The sequence below is a fragment of the Leopardus geoffroyi genome, chromosome B3 (assembly GCF_018350155.1).
Source record: "Leopardus geoffroyi isolate Oge1 chromosome B3, O.geoffroyi_Oge1_pat1.0, whole genome shotgun sequence".
In the NCBI taxonomy this organism is placed as follows: domain Eukaryota; kingdom Metazoa; phylum Chordata; class Mammalia; order Carnivora; family Felidae; genus Leopardus; species Leopardus geoffroyi.
The window spans coordinates 63,403,662-63,425,406 of NC_059337.1; the positions used below are offsets into that span (position 1 = coordinate 63,403,662).

General features: G+C 39.2%; 1 protein-coding gene and 1 pseudogene across 2 annotated transcripts in view; both read left to right on the forward strand.

Moving 5' to 3' along the window:
• The window catches only part of FSIP1 (fibrous sheath interacting protein 1), a 197,334-nt gene that overhangs the window by 37,412 nt on the left and 138,177 nt on the right, over positions 1-21,745 (forward strand). For both annotated transcript variants that reach the window (XM_045450073.1, XM_045450074.1), the window contains exons 6-9: positions 4,444-4,542; positions 7,087-7,211; positions 10,075-10,185; positions 16,939-17,097. In XM_045450073.1, the coding sequence (XP_045306029.1) occupies positions 4,444-4,542; positions 7,087-7,211; positions 10,075-10,185; positions 16,939-17,097 (494 nt within the window). The remainder of the gene's footprint in view (positions 1-4,443; positions 4,543-7,086; positions 7,212-10,074; positions 10,186-16,938; positions 17,098-21,745) is intronic.
• On the forward strand, positions 7,321-9,701 carry LOC123583189 (annotated as a pseudogene).

Sequence of the window (21,745 nt, forward strand, 5' to 3'; positions counted from 1 at the left end):
TTAGAAGTCAAAGATCAAGATACTGGAAAATTCATTTTGTGGTGCGGTCGCTCCTCCCAGCCTGCCAATGGCCACCTTCTCACTGTGTCCTCATGGCCTTCTCTCTGTGCTCCAGAGAAGTGGCGGAAGTGGTAAAGGTTATCTCTGGTGTCTTTTCCTGTTCTTGGAAGGCCATAAGTTCTATTAGATTAGGGCCCCATGCAGTGACTTCAGTTAGCTTTTATTGCCTCCTTAACAGCCCTCTTAAGTACAGTCACATTGAGGGTTAGGGCTTCAGCCTACAGATTTTGGAGGGATACAATTCAGTCTGTAACAATATGATAAAAGCATCATTGCTATGAATTTATTTCTGAAAATAGCTTTATCTCTCAAGTGCATTCTTTATGGTGTTCTCACTATTCTCTATTGTTATTGTGTTCTTGTTTCCTTATTGATCTAATAGTTCAGTGGAAAATGATAGTGCCTTTCCCTTGTTCTCTAGAATTTTTTATAAGCCCTATATTTTAAAAGCTAATATAGCGACGTATAATATTACGGTCATTGCTTTGATCTTTTGAATTTATTGAAATGATAGTCTAATAGAATAGTTCTCAATTGTAAGGGACATTTGGGTATGTGCAGTTTTGGTTGGCATAATGATGTGCAATGGGAGAGGGCTTCGTCTAGTTCACAGGGGTAAGTGAGAATTTCTAGATCTCCATGCCATAGGCCAGCCATGAGGAAGTGTGTGTGTGTGTGTGTGTGTGTGTGTGTGTGTGTGTGTGAGAGAGAGAGAGAGAGAGAGAGAGAGAGAGAGAGAGAGAATGAATTTTAGGCCCTGTCTCCCTCTAAACGTGGCACACTGCCTTTGCTGCTTTGCAGCTGTCACGTTTAAATGTGGAGCACTGTGTGTGGAGTCTTCTTTCAGAGTTCCAAGTGTGCAGTGAGGCACCTGGCTTTCCTCGTTTTCTTTGGGTGTGTGTGGGGAGGTGTCTCAATCCAACTTCAGGATTTCACCCACCTCGAAGGGAATGCGTACCAGGAAGCAGCTTCACACTTGTGTCACTTGTATCTACTCTAAACTCATTTCCTCCGGTGCTCTTCTGGGTCCTTCTGCACCGTGTGGGATGGGCTTTGATTTCTTCCTTAGGAGGCAGGAAACAACTTAAAATCACATCCTGCAATCTTTCTCTTGTAAGGCTCTTATTTAAAATGTGCTCAGTCCCTCACACTCTGGCTCTTGATCTCCGAAGGGAGACTCCCCCAACTCCCCCCGAATAAATGTTTCTAGTGAGGAGAGGAATTATTAAAAATTTCCTATTAAATTTAATTTTGATATAATTTCAGACGTCAAGTCTCAAGAAAAGTACAGAGTTTTCAAGACCCTTTATCCAGATTCTCCAAGTGTTAACATTTTACCACATCCTCCTCTGTCTCTGTCTGTCTCTGTCTCTCTCTGTATAGATTTGTCTCTCTTCACACGAGGACACATGTGTTCACACACACATGCACAAATCAGGTAATTAATGTTGATTCAATACTATTATTCAATCTACAGGCCTTATTCATATTTTGCCAAGTGTCCCGCTAAAATCCTTTGTAACAAAAGAATTTAGTTGTCATGTCTCTTTGGTCATTCTTTGTGTTTTACGACACTGGCGTTTTTGAAGACCATAGGCTTGATATTTTGTAGGTTGTTCCCGAGTCTGGGTTTGTTTACATTTCCACAAGCTTAGGTTCATGTTATACATTTTGGGCAGGAATCCCACTGTGTCCTCCAGGGATCCTAGCGGAGAGTGCATGATGTCGATTGTCCCATCACCGTAAGGTTAACCTTGATCACGTGGTTGAAGTGGTGTCCTCCAGGTTTCTCCACTGCAAAGTTAGTATTTTTCCTTTTTTACTGAGTAAGTTCTCTCGTGGAGATATACTCTGAAGCTATTCTGTCATTCTTCAAAGTTTCAGCTGCTGCTTTTATCATCTATTGGTGATTCTTATCTGAATCTAGTATTATTATGATGGTTACCCAATGGCTCTTTTCTCGTCTTTTCTTTTTAAAGTTTATTTATTTATTTTGGGAGAGAGAGCGAGTGCACACATGCATGAGCAGGGGAGGAGAAGAGAGAGAGGAAGAGAGAGAATCCTAAGCAGGCTCCGAACTGTCAGTGCACGACTTGGGGTTCTATCCCATGTACCGTGAGATCGTGATCTGAACCAAAATCAAGACTCCGACACTTAACCGACTCAGCCACCCAGGCACCACCCCCCACCCCCAATGGCTGTTTTCTAGTTCTGACATTTCCTTCACAGTAATCAGTTGTTTCCTTACTGTAAGGAAGAGCTTTCTAAAGGAGGAATTTGGAAATTCAGAAGATGCTTTTTGTTTTTTTCTCTTGAGGAGTTAAGCTTCTGCAATTGAATACCAGACTTCCAAAACTGTTGTCTTTTAAACTCAAAGCTGAGCTATCAGGCCTTTGTTCTAGGCTGTACTGACTTTCTCTCTGAAGTACTGAATGTACAGAATACTGCTGAGAATATGGGTAAAGAGCCACAGAGTCACAAGAATAATTTTAGCCTCGGAAAAGGCCTTAGTTTAAAAATCTCCAAATATCACTTTGCTGTAATAGTTTTTAGTATTGCAAGATTTCATAGTTTTGCATCTTTATAGATCCTTCAGTGTAAAAGTGAGTGAAACTCCTATTAAGAAGGAATTATGGGATCAAAAATAAATATACTACCACTTGACAAGAGCTTTAAACCTTTTTGTCTTTTCCACAAAAGTAGCTTATCCCTCTTCCACTCAAGGCTTATACCACTGATTTGCTAGATTAACTCCTCTTGAAAGATTGTGTGGGATTAAAGTTCGAATGACAATTCCAACAATGCTACATTATTATGAATTCCAAATTAGGGAACTGGAATTGATATATTTCTTTTTACTATCAGAAGTTGTATGTTTTGAATTTGGTGATATTTGTATGTTGGGGTGAATGTATCTTCTGTGTACTTCCTTTGCCTGTATTATCTCAAAGAGGTGCTTGAATCAAGTTTGCTTTAAAGATAGGTGGTGGATCCTGTAATATCTTTAAGATTTATCATGTTTCGGAAGCAAAAATATTTCTTTGCCACAACCTGGCAGTTTCTCACATTAAGACATAGAAAGAGACTTAAAAAAATAGGATACTTATTTATGTTAGCAGTTTCTTACAAATATCTAATGTCTCAATTAGCTAAATAGGAGAAAATAAAATAAATTACATTGAAACAAGAGTTGAAAAACACAATTTCCTAATTTCTTTATGGGTGTAAGCCCAAGAGTGTAAATCCTAAAAGGAAGAAACCTAACTGCTAAGACTCTTCTGGTTTTCTCTTTCAAACACATGCTTTTATCTTTTTTTTTTTCTTTTTTTAATTTAATTTTTTATTTTTTAAAATTTACATCCAAATTAGTATATAGTGCAACAATGATTTTAGGAGTAGATTCCTTAGTGCCCCTTACCCGTTTAGCCCATCCCCCCTCCCACACCCTCTACAGTAACCCTCTGTTTGTTCTCCCTATTTATGAGTCTCCTCTGTTTTGTCCCCCTCCCTGTTTTTATATGATTTTTGTTTCCCTTCCCTTACGTTCATCTGTTTTGTCTCTTAAAATCCTCATATGAGTGAAGTCATATGATATTTGTCTTTCTCTGACTGACCAATTTCACTTAGCATAATACCTTCAGGTTCCATCCACGTAGTTGCAAATGGCAAGATTTCATTCTTTTTGATTGCCGAGTAATACTCCATTGTATATATATACCACATCTTCTTTATCCATTCATCCACCGATGGACATTTGGGCTCTTTCCATACTTTGGCTATTGTTGATAGTGCTGCTATCAACATGGGGGTGCATGTGTCCCTTCGAAACAGCACACCTGTATCCCTTGGATAAATGCCTAATAGTGCAGTTGCTGAGTTGAAGCATAGTTCTATTTTTTAGTTTTTTGAGGAAACTTCATACTGTTTTCCAGAGTGGCTGTACCAGCTTGCATTCCCAACACAATGCTTTTATCTTGATGACTAACCCTATATCTGAAATCTTTACTTTGGGGACCTAAAACAAAAAGAAAAATACAAAGTTACTCAGTGTGCATATTCTCTATAATATGAATGTTGGGATTTGGATACATCAATTCCAGGGAGTTAAAGCGATATTTTAGCACACACTTGTACATCTTCTTTGCACAGAAGTTCTAGGGAAATGCTTTTTGACTATCTGGATTTTCTCCTGTTCATTTTAATGGCTAATGTGTACAAAGATAATTATAATTTCTACTTGGAAGTGACATTTTAAGAAATGTATATGTGGAGGGGATTGAGGAATATTGCAGAGAATATTAGATCTTACTTTTAAACAATTGTTCATGTAGACACTTTCCCACTTATTTTGTGTATTGAACAAGTGAGTTTTTAAATCAACAGATCCTTCTTGCTATGAGCATGAAGACACCTTTTTCTCAGTGTTTCACACTCAAGTCCCTCCAGAAGAATATGAAAACCGTAAACAGAATGTCAATCAAGGTATGTTTTAATTTGTGCGATTTTGCATATTGTCACAAGAAATATAGCTATATATAGAAATATTCACAAATGAAATGATTTGATCTGATTTAATCCAGAGGCAGGTGAAAGTGACTGAATGAATCAAGATGAAACAAGATTGGTCATGCATTAATCATTGTTGAAGTTAGTTGTTGAGGGTTTATCATAGCATTCATTCTACTTTTGGATATTTAAAATTTTATATGATAAAGAGTTAAAGAAAAGCTGGCTGCAAGTAATGGAAAACTAACTTAAGCAAAAAAGAAAATTTATGGAAACAATCCTGGAGGTAGACAGCCTTTTTGATTCCCAAAAGCATATTCTGTGGTTAGTCATTGAGAGGGAAACTCAGTGCCAGAATTGCAGAGAAGATACCAACTGATCCAGCTTGGGTTAAATGCTTATCACCGGTCCAACCAACTCATCAAACCGAGCAAGGGTTTGGGTTACTATAGAAACATGGAAACTTCTGTTCCTGTTGATCACCACCAGGATGGGGAGAAGAGGACATTTCTAGTGAGACAGTTCTGACCAGACAGTCCAATGTTTTTACTATAGTTTATTGAAAGTGTATTTTAAAGAAATCATTATAAATGTAAATGTGGATGCATTTAATATGAGTTATCTTAATATTGTATTTTTAAGAGTATATGAAATTTTGACGGAATGAATAGACTTTATATTTCAGCTCAAAAGACTATATACAAGTTGTAATATGGGGAAAAGTTCTGTTTTGTATCTAAGGAGGCCATGCACCAAAAAAGTAACTCGTACTTTAACTATGGGTAGTTGATTAAGAAACATTATTGATTAAAGAAATAAAATCCCAATTATAAAGCCCAGATTTATTTGCCTAGACACTTGTAACTTAAATTTGAGTGAAACTTTTTTCTTACTCAAATTTATTTTTCTTTGAAAAGAATTTAAATCCAGAGATCTTACTCTCTTCCCGGTTCTTTCTAGGTATTGTTATCAAAATATATTCTTTAATTATTAAATTTGTGTTGAATCTTTGATAATTAGCTACAAATATGCCAACTTACTAGCTCCCTTGGTCCTTTTTATTGATGTACCCTCTCGTATAAGGCAGAGATAACTTTTAAGTAAACCTTGTCTGTGTTGAGCTACTGGTTGGTGTTTTTCCCTCTTGGACTTTCATGTGGCCATTTGTCCTGATTTGTAGGGTAGATTCCATTTGTCACTTAAGAAAAGTCTTCCCTATGCCTGTTTTTAGAGCTTTAAAGAAGCTTTCACATGATCTTGCTTTAAATGCTTTGAACATGACGACAGTGAAGAAAGATATTTAGTGAAGGGAATAAGAGTCCATAAGTATTTTTCTCACCCTTGTTTTGAGCACCCAGGGTCAGAAGGTGACTCAGGCCTCTTTTCAAAGGTTGGGAAAAACTGACAAAGTGAGATGAGCTGTAAGGCTTTGTGCGGATGGGATGTGGAACATCCAGGACACTTATGCCCAGACCTTGCTTAAAAGACAGGTGTGAACAAACACTTACTGTTCAGAGAGGGTGCTGGCATATTAATAGAATCACAGGATAGATGACTCTAGTCTTTGGGGGAAGTTTTGTTTCATATAAAGACTAAAATAAAATATATTAATTAATTAATTTCCTCTGAGTATAGGTGGCACACATGTTATGCTAGTTTGAGATGTACCACATAGTGATTTGACAGGTTTATATGTTAATCCACACTCACCACAAGTGTAGCTCCCTCGGCCACCATGCCACACTATTATGATGTCATTGACTCGATTCCCTACGCTGTGCCTTTCTAAATTTTTTTTTTTTCAACGTTTATTTATTCTTGGGACAGAGAGAGGCAGAGCATGAATGGGGGAGGGGCAGAGAGAGAGGGAAACACAGAATCGGAAACAGGCTCCAGGCTCTGAGCCATCAGCCCAGAGCCTGACACGGGGCTCGAACTCACGGACCGCGAGATCGTGACCTGGCTGAAGTCGGACGCTTAACCGACTGCGCCACCCAGGCGCCCCCGTGTGCCTTTCATCCCTGTGACCCATCCATTCCATAATTGGAAACCTGTATCTGCCACTCCCCTTCACCCATTTTGCCCATCTCCTACCCCCGCCACCCCCTCTGGAGACCATCACTTTGCTCTCCATACTATAGGTCTGATTTGGCTTTTTGTTTGTTTATCCATTTGTTTTGCTTTTTAGATTCCACATATGAGCGAAATCATATGGTATTTGTCTTTCTTGGTCTGACTTATTTCACTTAGCATAATTCCTCTAGGTTCATTTGTGTTGTCGTAAATGGCGAGATCTTACTATTTTTTATGGCTGAGTAATACTCATGCGTGTGAGTGTGTGTATGTATTATATCTTTTGTACCCATAAGAATAAATCTCCATATATATATTAGGTTTCTGGATTTGGAGTTTGGAAGTTTTTCTATGTGTGTTATATATTTTAAATGTGTGCATAAGGTAAAATTGTAGCATAACGGACAATTATAATTATGAAAAATTTTGAACTTTTTTTAATATTAGATTTTACCTATGATGTGGAAGGAAATGAGTCATTGATCAGAGCAGAAAAGAAACCTTTCTCAAATACAGAAAAGATTAAGCTCAGGGGTAAACACAGCCAGGATTTTATTAAACGAAACATTGAGGTATGTACTTAGAAATTTAGAAACCAGAATATGGGATTAAATGAGTTATGAAAATGAAAATAGTTGTGTTCAGTGTCTTTAAATATATTTTTTTTTGATCATGACACATATGTATGTAATTGAAACAGTCTATATAAATGAAAGAAAAATTTTATGGACCAGTACTTAACTTTACTAGTTTTAATTCCATCCTATCTTATTCTACCTCTTTTAAAAATGCTAGCTGCAACTCAATACGTTTATTTCACTACCCAGAAATGAATCCGGTTCCTGCAATTTGAAAAACATTTATTTAGGTAATAGCGTCAGACAATGCTTCCCAGATTTTAAATTGCATATAAGTAAAATTGGCTTTTGAAAGTAATGAGACTGATGTTATAGCTGGTGCATTTAGAAATTTGCATGGAAAATGCTCCTGGCACAGCTGGAGAGGCCAGTTGGTTGTCTGTCCCCTGACCCCTCCAGCTGAGCCTCCAGGAAGCCTATCACTTGTCACTTGCCTTGATTATTTCAACCTTGATCTTCCAGACCCTACAGCCTGACTTGGTGTCCTCAAGGCAAACTAACCAAGGGAAAAGGGGTTCCCCTATTAGACCAGAATGCTGATTAATTAATTTACGGTAAGAAATGTAGGTGCAGTGGGCAGAAGGCTTGTGGCAAACCACTCAGGCAGTCAGGTTACTAGAAAACTGCATTGGTGAGTGTAAAATTATTCATAAGAGTAGAGAGTTAAATAATTCCTCCCAGTTCAAGTCTGGCCGTGTCATTTCCAGGTAGACTAGATTTGTGGGTCAATGTGCCACTGCCAGGACTGGCCTCTGGGCCTCTGGTTTTTCTCTTTATGTTTGTCTGATCTGAAGGAAACCTCCAACCCGATCTCTCTGTGCTGGCCCGTTTTATGTTGATTTATTTAATTTGCCAAGAGCAGTAGCATTTTCCCCACACCCGGGGTTCTTGCTGACACAGCAGCCCCCCCATAGATTTCCCTTTTCCCCTTTTAACAACAGTCGCTGAATCTTTGTTCAAATTTCCTATATGACGCTCTTGAAATGTCAAAGCAATTTCATTTAGGAGACAGCAGGATGTGCAGCTTGCAAGCGGGCACTTCTTTTTGGGTGCGACGAAAGAGTGACTTTACAATGGATGATGTTGTGAAGGGCAAGAAGAACTTTGTTCAGTAGCGTGCCCAGTGCCATACCATGGAAAGGGGAGGGACGCATAAGAATGAGACAAGCGCCCATGGTCTGTTTGGGTGAGAGACAAGTCAGGCCCCTGGAGTTTCTTACACGGATGCCAACAAGAATAAAGACATCACCTGGGGAGAGGAGACACTGATGGAGTAGTTGGAGAATCCCAAGAAGTACATCCCTGGAAGAAAACTGATCTTTGCTGGCTTTAAGAAGACAAAGGGAGAGGACAGACTTGATAGTTTATCTCAAAAAAGCTACTAAGGAGTAATCGTTGGCCACTGCTTATTTATTACAGAACCAAATGTCTCATGACTTCTTTTATGTGTACCATATTTAAGTTAATCTCAGGCACCAGAATTTGGATCAGGAATGGCTGACAGACTATTCCTTTTGGACAGTCCTGATTTAAGTACGATTGGCTTGTGGTTAAGTGAATCTGATCAGCTTTTTGAACTTGGATAGTAATCCTGGTTCAGAATTACCAGAATTACCAGTGCTGTCCCTGTTTTCCCCTTTGAAAGATAGGGTTGGAATCGATTGGTAATGTTCAACTTTTCACAGAGATGGTAACTGCCATCTCTAAACCTGTAGGAGATGGGTTTAATACTTAGAATTCTATAACTTGTTATATTTATTTAAATACTGAGGAAATCCCTTTACTCTCCCAACAGATAGCAAGACTCAGCTGGGTTTTAATGTTGTGTTAGTTAGCCTGTAAAAGGCCAGGGCTGAAGCTGGCAACGTCCACTTTATCTTTTTGGTCCTAACTGCCGATTTAATTAAAGTTCACGGCATCTAAAATGCTACCTTTTGCTTAATTAAACACATTTTCATGTGGCTTATGTATAATACCAAACAAAGAATATTTAACACTTCTCACGTTTTATAGATGAGCTGTAAGGCCAGATATTTTTAAAATTTAGTGTGACCTGTCACGCTATAGTAGCGAACTTTGTTTGCGAATTCTTCACTCAGTCAGACTAAGTTATAATTCAGGATTGTCTTTTAAACAGCCCTTCAATAACGCAACTGTAGAAATACCACATATGTGTGATTGCTAATGGTGCTTTTGCCAACTCATTAGAAGGATTAAAGTAGAGGACATATGCCATCAGCACACATGTGTAAATTATGTAGTAAGGCTTGAGATAATTAAAAATCACAGATAAAAACAAATAAATAAAAGCAATTTCAGTCAGTAGATATATACCACATAGGAAGTGGCAAGATCCTTCCAAATACCTCAGCAGATAAGTTATTACATTGATATATAACGAGAGGTTTGCAAACTTCCCATGTTTTATTGTTTTATATTTAAAATTTTTTTTTCAATGTTTATTTATTTTTGGGACAGAGAGAGACAAAGCATGAACAGGGCGGGGGGGGGGGGGAGGGCAGAGAGAGAGGGAGACACAGAATCGGAAACAGGCTCCAGGCTCTGAGCCATCAGCCCAGAGCCTGACGTGTTTTATATTTTAAATAAAGTGTTGTTGAAATGGCTAACATGAGGGCCTGCTTATAGCTGGAATGTACCTCACAAATGAAAAATGCCTAATCTCACAACTTTTACCTTAATGTGTCTGTACTATAGAAACCTCAGGGCCCACTTTTATTTTCCTGAACATGAATTGCTTTGAATATTTACTTTTTTTTTTTATTAATACATTCTATAGTTGGCTAAGGATTCAGGAATGCCAGTGCTTATGATTGACAGAGAGAAGAAAAGGCTGACTGAACTTTTGAAGGACTTAGATGACAAAGATTCGGGGCTGTCCAGTCCTGAGGTACGTAAGCTCTGATATTCAGTGACTTCTACCCTTCTCCTCCTTCTCCTTCTCCTCCTTCTCCTTCTCCTCCATCTCCTTCTTCTCCTTCTCCTCCTTCTCATTCTTCTCCTTCTCCTTCTTCTCCTTCTCCTTCTTGTTGTTGTTCTTTTCCTTTTTTTTTTTGTAGTTTCAATTTTTTATTTAAATTCCAGTTAGTTAACATACAGTGTAATATAGTCTCAGGTGTAGAATGTAGTGATTCAGCACTTCCCTACATCACCCAGTGCTCATCACAAGTGCCCTCCTTAATCCCCATCACCTGTATAACCCATCCCCTTAACCCCCTCCCTTCCAGCAACCCTCAGTTTGTTCTCTATAGTTAAGAGCCTGTTTTATGGTTTGCCTTCTCTTTCCCCCCTTACGTTCATTTGCTTTGTTTCTTAAATTCCACATATGAATGAAATCATATGGTATTTGTCTTTCTCTGACTGACTTATTCACTTAGCATAATACTCTCTAGTTCTATCCACTGCAAGAACGTGCCTGATTTCGTCTGATCTCTGAAGCTAAACAGGGTCTGGCCTGGTTAGTACTTGGATGGGGGACCTCTACGCTTCTTAATTTTTATTTCTTTTCTTTATCATGTCACTGACATTAGCACACATTTACAATAAGTTTTTAAATTTTTTTTTTTCTCAACTTTTTTATTTTTGGGACAGAGAGAGACAGAGCATGAACGGGGGAGGGGCAGAGAGAGAGGGAGACACAGAATCGGAAACAGGCTCCAGGCTCTGAGCCATCAGCCCAGAGCCTGACGCAGGGCTCGAACTCACGGACTGTGAGATCGTGACCTGGCTGAAGTTGGACGCTTAACCGACTGCGCCACCCAGGCGCCCCTACAATAAGTTTTTAAATTATGGGACAATGTTCTCTGTCTTTTAAAAAATCCTGTTTTACAAATTTATTTTCATTAAAATTTTCAGATTTTTTTCTTGGTCAATTCATTACTGACTCTGAAGAGGATTACTTTATATTATTATAAGAGTCACTACACATTAGCTCTCACAGTTATAACCGCTACCTGTGATGTAATGGGCTTAGTCATTAATGACATAAAAATATGTTTCCCTGTCTCTTTTTATTTTGAATATTTCTTATTATCCCTACACTGGTGTAGTCCTCAGGACTCCTAAAGAGCACCATCATGCTCCTGCCCAGTTAACCTTGAGCATCCAGGTCCCTGAAGAGTCTGGAGGGAGCACAGACTCAGTTCAAGGAGGGGGAACAGCCTGCAATCCAGGGTGCAGGTGTGGGTGTTTATAGGGCTTGGGCTGGTCATCTAAGGGGTGCGGTGGCTCAGCGTTTGCACTTGTTTGCATACTAAACTTACAGCAAGATTCTTTACTTCCACAAAGAAATGTATTCTCCTGTGTACCTTGAAGCCCATAGCCCTGTCATCTAGTTCTTCTTTCCCTATGTTTATGGAGGTGAGGTGTAGTGAGTGCTGCTGGCACCCTGCCCAGATCCCTTTTACCTAGTCCCTTCCGTGCATCCGGCCCCCTGCCCTGTGCCAAGGGTGCATAGCTGCCTTTTTCCATAGAGTATTGCCATGGGCTAGATGGGGGCTGAACTGCCTAGGATGGCAGCTTCTCTCCATCTCCACCCCCTCCCAACTCAAGATGGGATTAGCTCTGTGCTGCAGTTTGTCCCTCAGAGCTTCCCCAGGGGTCAGCTGGGCTTCATCCGACACCACCTCCTTGCCTGGTTTTGTTTCTCTTGTCCTAGCCTGCTTCCATCATCCCCTATCCCTTCTCCTGAGGTGGAGTTCTCCTGGGAGAACTCCAGTCACCCTCTCTCTTCTGAGAGCACTCCCTCAACAAGTCACCTGAACCAGAATCCCTAGCTCAGGTTCTGCATCTAGACCAACCTCAGAGAGGTAGGTGCAGAGGGTAGTTTTGACTCTAGGTCCAAAAACTGCTCAATTGCAGCAATGCCTGTGGCTGGTGGGGGGTGGGGCGTGCCATGTTTCTTCCTAGAAATGATTTAACAAAATTTTTATTATTAATGTTGCCTTTTAAATATTATTTCTGTTAGTATTTATGCCTTGTCCCTCCTTTATTAAATTTTTTAAATGTTTATTTATTTTTGAGAGAGAGACAAAGAGTAGGAGCAGGGGAGGGGCCGAGAGAGAGAGGGAGACACAGAATCCAAAGCAGGCTTCAGGCTCTGAGCGGTCAGCACAGAACCCGATGCGGGGCTTGAACCCGTGACCGTGAGATCATGACCTGAGCTGATGTCAAAAGCTTAACTGACTGAGCTACCCAGGAGCCCCTTAAACTCTTTTTCTATCATTTACTTCTGTTTTTAGGTAGATTATTTACAAATTATCGTACAGCTGGGTTTTTGTTGTTGCTGTTGTGTCCGTAATTGTTTCTCTATCTTTTGTTATTATTCCCTTATTCTTAATCTTTTAATGAGGATATTTAATTTATATGTTTATTATGACCACTGATAATGTTTGGGCCTTTTTTGGACAGTCTATTTGACATTTCATTGATTAGATTTATTTTGTTTTCTTAATTTCTCCCCATTTTCCTCTCATGGTTTGAAAAATTCCTATTTCTTTTTTTTTGTTTTTAGCAAATTATTGATACATACAATAACTTCTTAAATTCTTTTAATGTTTATTTACTTTTGACAGGGAGAGAGAGAGAGACAGAGCAAGAGCAGGGGAGGGGCAAAAAGAGAGGGAGACACAGAATCTGAAGCAGACTCCAGACTCTGAGCTTTCAGCACAGAGCCCGACGTGGGGCTCGAACCCAATGAGCCATGAGATCATGACCTGAGCCGAAGTCGGACACTCAACTGACTGAGTGTCCTTCACCGCTCACACTCCGTCTCTTTCTTGCAAGATTAAATAAACATTAAAATTTTTTTTAAAAAAAGCAAGTAAGGAGTGTATTTTGCTTCAGTAACAATTTTGCTCCAGGTGTAAGTAGCTAGTGTCTTTCTTTATTACTGTTCTGTATTCTTGGTATGGTTTTGTTTTTAGGTTTGCAAGATTGCTGCTATATCTGTAGATAATGTGTCCATTTTCCAGGCAGAAAGAAGAGGGAAGGGGGAAGGGGAAAAGGGACACTCCTCTGAGGCTTTGTGTTTCATTTGGGAAGGGATGGTGTCCCTGGGACTTCCACCTGCGGCTCATCAGCCAAGATGTGTCATGTAGCCACATTCATTTCATACATCACTGCAAGTGACACTGGGGATTCAGGTATCTTACTTTCTTATTTTAATAGCAGAGAAAGGCAAGGAAAAAGGAAATTGGAAAAGGGGATCAGATCAGTCAGTGTACAAGCATATAGGTGGGGAGAGAACCTCCTCTATCTCTCCTCCAGGTCCAATAATATTTTTCTCATAACCTTCATCTTTTTTTGTCATTTTGCTTATATAAGCTCATTTCATAGTTTTCCAAGTTGGATTTCAACCACGTCTATTCTGCTATTTAGCTATGTAGCCTCTTTTGAGGTTGTTGTTATTTTTACAGTTTTTTTGTCTTGTAAACTAATATTTGCTGAGAGTTTTTTCTGTGCATCATCTGAGGGGAAAGGTGGCGTCTTATTATCTGGTGTCAGGGATAGACATTTTATACAGCAATTTTATAAAACCAGATAGATTGTGGCACATGTTGAAGCAGGTTCAGAGGAAGAAGTTAGGAAGTGTGGCAGGAAGAATTTAGGAACACTTTGAGGAAGGGATCCATCTACGATATTCTTAAACCATACCAAACTTCTTGCCCTTCCTCAGATTTGCTGTATCTTTGACACTGTGTGTCCTTTTCTTTGTTCCCCCATCTCTGATAAGCCGATGCACCTGAAAGATGATGACTAGGGTGATAATTATGTTTTAATTCTCCAGAACTCTTGCCCTTGGGTGGTTCTTTATAGTTGCATGCTTAATTGTGTTGGTGAGATACTCTCTTGAATCTCTCTAGGATACTTAAAATTTTTAAAAGATTTCCTTCTGTATTGGGAATTTACCCTTGCAATGAATGGCACAAAACCAAATGTCTCTACTGCCAAAATGGGTTTTACATCATATCTCAAATTACTCATATCTAAATCAGTATTGAATGTGTGAGTTCGGTTGTAGATCCTTGGTTACAAACCTGAGCCCCTCGCTGTAAAGGAAGGTGGTTAAGAGCATTTTCTGGGTTCTGTCTTAGGGAGGTAAGACTTCTAAAAGCTTGAAATTTCCCACACCAAGCAAGGGTGTCTAGAAAGTGCTAGATGGAAAAACATGATGCCATCTACTACATATTACATATAATTTCCCTCTGTAACAGCATAGTGCATGAAACATTTACATTTCTGTTGAATTTAATTTGACATCCTTTTTATTCCCAGTGTCATTAAAAAAGAATTCCATTCAAACAAGAATTTAAAATTTATTAACCAATGTTTAGTCATTGGTTCCATAGTTTTATTTTTTTGTGACTCCCTATTATTTCTCACTTAGATCGTACAGTATTTATATCCCTTTTATTTAGGAAGAATTAACTGGAGTTTCTTATTTATGACCAATTAAGTAATATATTTTCTTATAATTATGTATAGCTTTCATATCCCAGCTTATAAGTGTATTCAAAATGTTTATTACTGTATCATATCCTTGTATGGATAGACTACAATCTGTTCACTTTTCCCTATTTTTAGACATTTGGGACTTTTGCAATTGTTCTTTATTGTAAATGACATGCCAAAAAACATTTGAGTCCGTGTTCTGGGTTGCGAGGGACAGAGGTGGACTTCGTTGAAAAAAAAAAAAGGAATAAATGTATTGGGAAACTTGGATAGCCCACAGACTCGGTGGGAAGTTTGGAGAAACACACCTCTAACCCGGGTAGATATCAAGGTACCCAGAAACATGGCTTCAGAAACTCCTTGGAAACAGGCTGGTTAGGGGCTGCCTCACAGCCACGAGACACCCCTGCTAGATGATCACCATTGCCACCCTCACTGCTATCAACACTGGGTCCTCCAGGTCACTGCTGTTACCATCAATCACTGCCTCACTTCCCCTGTATCTTTGCATCTCTGTCTCTCTCTCTCTCCCTCGGGAGTCCAAGTCCAGGGCATTCGCTTCTGATTGGTGATTCTAGGTCATTTGCTTGTCTTCTTGATGCCAGTGGGTGAGGAGAAGGGGTGTCTGATGAGGCTTTGTCTCCTACCAAGTCTCATGCAGTGTTTGGTTAGAAGGGACATTGGATGCTGGGGTCAGGGGGAGACACGTAATTCTTTCTGCATAAGTTTTTGCATGTATCTCTTCTGATTACCGCCTAGGGATTGATTCCTGGTATTAGAGTCATGAAACCAAAGTGTATGAAATTCTTAACCTTCCTTACCCTCCACTTGCCCCTTTATTCCTAGTGTTTTCATGATTTTTCTGTCCTTGTATTACATGTTTCTCTGTGTGGCCTCACCCATTCCCATGGTTCAACAGTTTGAACCACTATAGATCGGTGGGTGAGTCTAAAATATTTACATACAATCTACGTCTCTATTTTGATATATTAAACTACCTAACATAATCTGTGGATATCCTAGGGACATCTGTGAATATCAGAAGTTCTCAAACAGAATTCACCATTTTCTTCCTCAAACCTATTATGTCTCATGTATTCCCTAGCTTGGTCAATAGGACCACTATACCCCTAGTTCTCAAAATCCAGAATTTGGTTTTTATCTTTGATCCTTACTCCTCCTTCCACGCTTCCATCAAATTATCTCCAGATTCTGTAATTTCTACTTTGTAAGTATCTCTGGAATCTGCTCTATGTTTTGTATTCCCAGGAGATATTCCTTAGTTTAGGAGCTTATCACTTTTGTTCCAGATTATGGCTTTTGCTTCTTAACTGGGTTTTCTGTTTCCAGTCTTGCCCGTGCAAATTCCAGTTTTAAAATGCATAGCCAGCCATGTTATTTCCTTGATTAAGATGTGATTAAGATTGATTATCTCCTCCAGGAAGCCTTCTCCAACCACTTTGTCTCTCTGCTCCTCATGTTCTTAAAGGTTAGTTGACCCTCACTGGTCCCCATGGCGCCTTGGCTTCCCAGCACTCTTCATACCTTGTTAAAATCTTTGCTACCAGAAGACTGAGAACTCCCTAAGGGCAGAGCTTGTGAGATTCCTACTGAATCACCAGTGCCCAGTGCAGTGTCTATGTTCAGTGGGCACTGAGCACAAGATGTTTGAGTGAATGTTATGAGTGGGTTTTAACCCATTATGACATGAATATTAGTTGATTAAGGAGTTAGATGATAAATAGGCTCGTGAAACCCAAACAACTGCATTTATAGACCCTATGTTACTTTTCAGGGACAAATCTTGAAAATACCATGTCGATTATAGGGTAAACATGATTTATTCCTATTTAACATATCACAGACTACTTTTTCAAAATGGAGAAATGAGAATGTTATAAGAACCAGACTGCAAGGCCAAGAGATTTATTCCACAGGGGGAAAAAAAAACCCCACACAATGTAGAATATACTTTATACAGATTTGGCAGATAATGAAACAATAAACTACTAATTTTTTTCTTTCACTATCCCAATGTTAATTTTGTGGATTTTTTTGTAATGTGTGTGTTTGTGTGTGTGTGTTTGTGTATGTGTGTGTGAAGTCCTGAGCATTGATGTAGCAGTCTGAAAGGGATATTTTGGAAAAAGTGTAGCATGGGCGTGACCCGGTGACTCTTGTTTCCTTTTAGGGCGATCAGTCTGGCTGGCTGGTCCCAGGAGAAGGATACACATTTGCAGTCACCCAGCACCAGCAGCTTGCCGAAATCGACACAAAGCTCCAGGAACTTTCTGCAGCCTCACCAACAACTTCCGACTTTTCTCCAAGACATGGAAACCACAGCGATCAGGTAGATTTAATTTAAGGATACACAGACTATTCAGGTTCGTGTGTTAAAGCTAGTTCACATAATCTGACAATTTGCTTGTTAACTAAAGAGGTTTCTTCCCAGTTGTTTTTTTCGTAACTCCGAGTGCAATGATAGTAATTTCTGTAAGTGCGTGCGTTGTGTGTGTTTTCCTTTGGTGACTTCCCTTTCTCTTCATTTTTCTTTCAGTTGATAATTTACTGGGAAGGGTCACTTAGGAAGTATTTATTTTACTGTTATTACATCTTTATGATTTAAGCTAATTCTTGATCACGATGAGGAGACAGGATAGGGAAGAAAATCAGTAAAGCACTCATTCGTCCTCTATTTCTCTTAATTCCTCTGGTTCAAAGTATCAGCAAAGGCAGCCGTTTGTCCCTGATGCTGCCATATTCTTCCAACTCTTTTAATTTCACATCAAGCAGTGAAGCTCTCACTATGCTGATGACTTCTCTCCTGTGAGGATTTTGAAAGGAACATGTTTCCTCCCTGGAGAGTTTCTGAAATATTCTTTTACAGTTTTCTGTTTAGAAAAACAGAAGAGTAATGGCAGCTTTGTAAAAAGAAAATTCTTTTTTTTCACCCCCATATCTCAGTACTTCATGGGATCTGGTTCAGGATTGGGTGGTAGTTTTCACCTAAACAGAAAATGGCCAGCCTTTTGTTATTCTGTTAACCCTCTACCAGTTGTGTAGACATTTCACCGAATCATTTTCTGTACAATCTGAGATGCATGTGATTTTTTTTGTTCCTAAAAAAGGTTTAAAAATAAATATCCTATAGGTAATAATTCTGCTTTATATTGAGTCCTTAAGCCATCAACTGAAGGTTGGGGTTCTGGCTTTGGGCCAGTTGAAACTGCTTCAAAGGGAAAGAGGAGTGTTAAGATATTGCGAAGAATATCTTCGCACTTGGTCACTGGCAAAACCTTTATGGAGCCATCTTGGCTTCCTTAGGTCATGTTGGCAAGGCCTGGGCACAGCTGCTTCTGAGCCCTTTACACAGCAAGAGTTGTGGTAACAGAAACCACTAGTTTCTGGATTGGGGTAAAAGCGGAAAACAGAGCATTGGAATCTCTGTCCCTACTCAAATGTACCCCAGGACTTTGACATTAGTTGCGCTGCTAGTTTATTTAAGTTACTAGGTGCCATTTCCCAAAGGGAGGAAGCCAAGAGGTGGAAATAAAATTGTTCCGGGATACTCTATGTTCTTTTTGCGTTACACCTGATTTTTTTTTGTTATTATGTTGTTGGATTTTAAGAGTATCTGAGATCTCAAAGCTGAATAGTGATTCTAAAGACAGAAAATACCTTTTTAATGGCGATCAAATGTCATTCTTTAAAGAGAGGCTGAGAATTCAGAAATTTGTTTAGCCATTAGGATTTCAATAAAGCAACTATGGTGAGATTCTGTCATCATCATTTAAATCATACTTTCAGAATTCACATTTATAGTTCAGATAAAATTTTTTTTTAAATACTAAAAGGGAAAACCAGTATGTTACTTAGTTGTCACGTACTGAGATAATATATTTTTATGTGAGACAACATAGTTTTAGTGAGAAAAGAGAAAACCGCATTTTGAGATTCCCATTGGATGCAGAAACAGAAATGTAACATCGTATTTGATGAAAAGAAATAATTAATGCCTCTTGAATGCAAAAAAAAAACAACAAAAACTCTTTAAATCTTTTGTTCAATTTCTTCTTGGCGTTTCCTCATTTCTAACTAAAGCCAGCACTGCACATTGAATTTTCAAGCCAGAAATGCTAACATGGCAAATTATTTTGCAGATATTATTTTTGGATTGGAATTCTTTTTGGATAAATACACTGAAAAGTATCTTGGTTAAACCTTGCGTATCTGTGCAGTTGATGAATGGGCTCCAATCTGTTGCTGAACCACAAATATTCATAGCACATATTCATATTATTTTTATTTTTAACCCTTCTGCAAACCATTAACTCATCAGTAATTTTTCTTCATGCTCCTTATGAAAGAATGTCTTTTAAGTAGAATGTGAATTCTGGTTTTCAGCAATTGATTCAACAATATTAATCAAGTGCTTACTGGGTAGGAATTGTAGGGCGCTGAAAGACAAGTCAGGCCAGTGTAGAACTATGGAGTCAAAAAGCCTCACTTTGAGTTCTGGTTTGAGTTCACTTCCACTTACTGGTTCTGAGGACTTGGGCATTAATTAGAAGCACCCTGAACCCTAGTTTCTCTATTTATAAAATAGTAATAATATTCTTTTTTTTTTTTAAATTTTTTTTAGCGTTTATTTATTTTTGAGACAGAAAGAGACAGAGCATGAATGGGGGAGGGTCAGAGAGAGGGAGACACAGAATCTGAAACAGGCTCCAGGCTCTGAGCTGTCAGCACACAGCCCGACGCAGGGCTCGAACTCAAGGACAGCGAGATCATGACCTGAGCCGAAGTCGGCGCTTAACCGACTGAGCCACCCAGGCGCCCCAGTAATAATATTCTTTAGGGCTCTTTTATCTTTTACTATTTTTTATTAAAATTTTTTTTTTCCTTCCAACATTTTATTCAAATTCAAATTAATTAACATACAGTGTGGTATTGATTTCAGGAGTCGAATTTAATGATTCTTCACTTACATATTAGGGCTCTTTGAAAGGGTGGATGAGTTGATTTGTGGAAAGTGCTTACTTAGCGCGTGTCCGACACAAAACTCAACCGGTGATGTTATTGTTATAATAATAAGTGACTTGGGGTGCCTGGGTGGCTCAGTTGGTTAAGTGTCTGACTCTTGATTTCGGCTCAGGTCATGATCTCACGGTTCATGGTATCGAGCCCCGCATCGGGCTCTGGGCCGACAGCATGGAGCCTGCTTGGGATTTTTTCTTTCTCCCCCTGTCTCTCTGCCTTTCTCCCACTCTCTCTCTCCCCATCTCAAAAAAATAAATAAACATTAAAAAAGATAATAAGTGACCTTAGGAACACATTTTCTTGTGGGAGGCACAGGATATATACGTAGTTAAATGTGGTACAAGACAACATAGATAAGCACAATAGAAAGGTATAAAAGCAAAGTGCAGTGGGGTTCAGGGGAGAGAGAGAAAGCACATCCAGAAGGAATATCAGGAAAGTCTAGTTCCACAAGTGAGGGACACGAGGTGGAAAAGGAACTGGTAAATAAGGCAGAAGGAGTTAGAGGCCCAGAGAAGGCTGCCATGATACAGCATAACGTTGAAAATTGGTGGCCTGCAGGGCAAAGTTGATTCACATGTGGATTTCCTTTAGCCCACACAGGGTTTACAGTTTTTTTAGTCCATGTGTAAAAATTGGGTGAATTCATATAGATATCTAAATGCCATCTAAATATCTAGTTTTTCTTGAGAAAATAGAACATCTGGCAACATCAGACCTGAATCCTTGCTTGGCAAACTGCAGAACTCATCCGAGTAGCAACTCCTGCTTTCCGTGGAGCACAAATTCTCCAGTTTGCCACAGTTTTCACGACTCCATATCGTATTGCTAGACCCTGAGGCCTACTGCACGCATTTAGGTTACTGATCCAGCCCCTGTACAAGACATCAAAACATCTTTGAAAGCCCGCTTTCATAGGAGATGCTGTGGTGGTTGACCTTGAATATTCAGATTTATGCAGCTTCACGTTTGACCTTAAAGCAGCTTGCAGGGTACTGGAGGATACGTGTAGACCTAGAACAAGTTGTCGGATGACCGCACGGTGGAAGTAGTACCACAATATGGAAATGATCGTATGAAAAGTACAGGAAGTCTGTGGTAGCAGAGAAAGGAAAGGTTACTTTCTGAAGGCATGATGTTTAAAAAATTCCTTTGGAGATTTTTAAAAATTTCGGTCAAGAAAACAGTTTCCCAAACAAGTTGAAACACTCAGACTTCCTCACTTGTTGGCTGTGGCAACTAATAAGGTGCGAAGTTGGTAGGCACATGAGCCGAGGATGATAAACGTACTTGAGTCAGAATAATTTGAGGGACTCCAGAAATGTGACTCAGAGCTTAAGGAAGTTGTGAAAGGAGCAGTTAAGAAATCTTCTTCTCCTTTTGGGCTTGCTGATTAGGATATTCTCATAGGATACCTTGGCCTGGCTCTTAACTTTATGGCAATATTTTAAAAGCAGAAGTTGGCTTTCACATGTCTGATTTCCTTAGTGTAAAACAAAGCACGTGGTCACCTTCAGAAGGAAGAATGGCGTATCACTGCTGTGGCTGTAATGTGAATAATATCACGTGGTTGCAGTTTTGACATCTGCTTCTTATTTTCATTTCATCTTAGCCGAAGAGAACGAATTGAAGCCATTTTTTCCTTACAATCTGTGGTTTAACTCTGCATACCTTTCCACATCCATCCCCTAACCCTCCAACAAATCAGTTAGTTTTTTCCTCATGTTGTAAATCCCACCATAAAATTGAGCGATGTTCTATAATTTAGTTACTGTATTTCTTATTTGTAGCTGTATTAGGTTCCAGCTTTCTCCAGAAATATCTAAGATATAGGAGTTCTGTAGGTATTCAGTTTCTTAAGTCCTTAGCAACTGGATTCAATAACAAATTCTGTTCAGTTTGGCTCTTGTAAAGAAGTGTAATTTATTCATGTTTCATGCAATCAGTCTTACTAAATC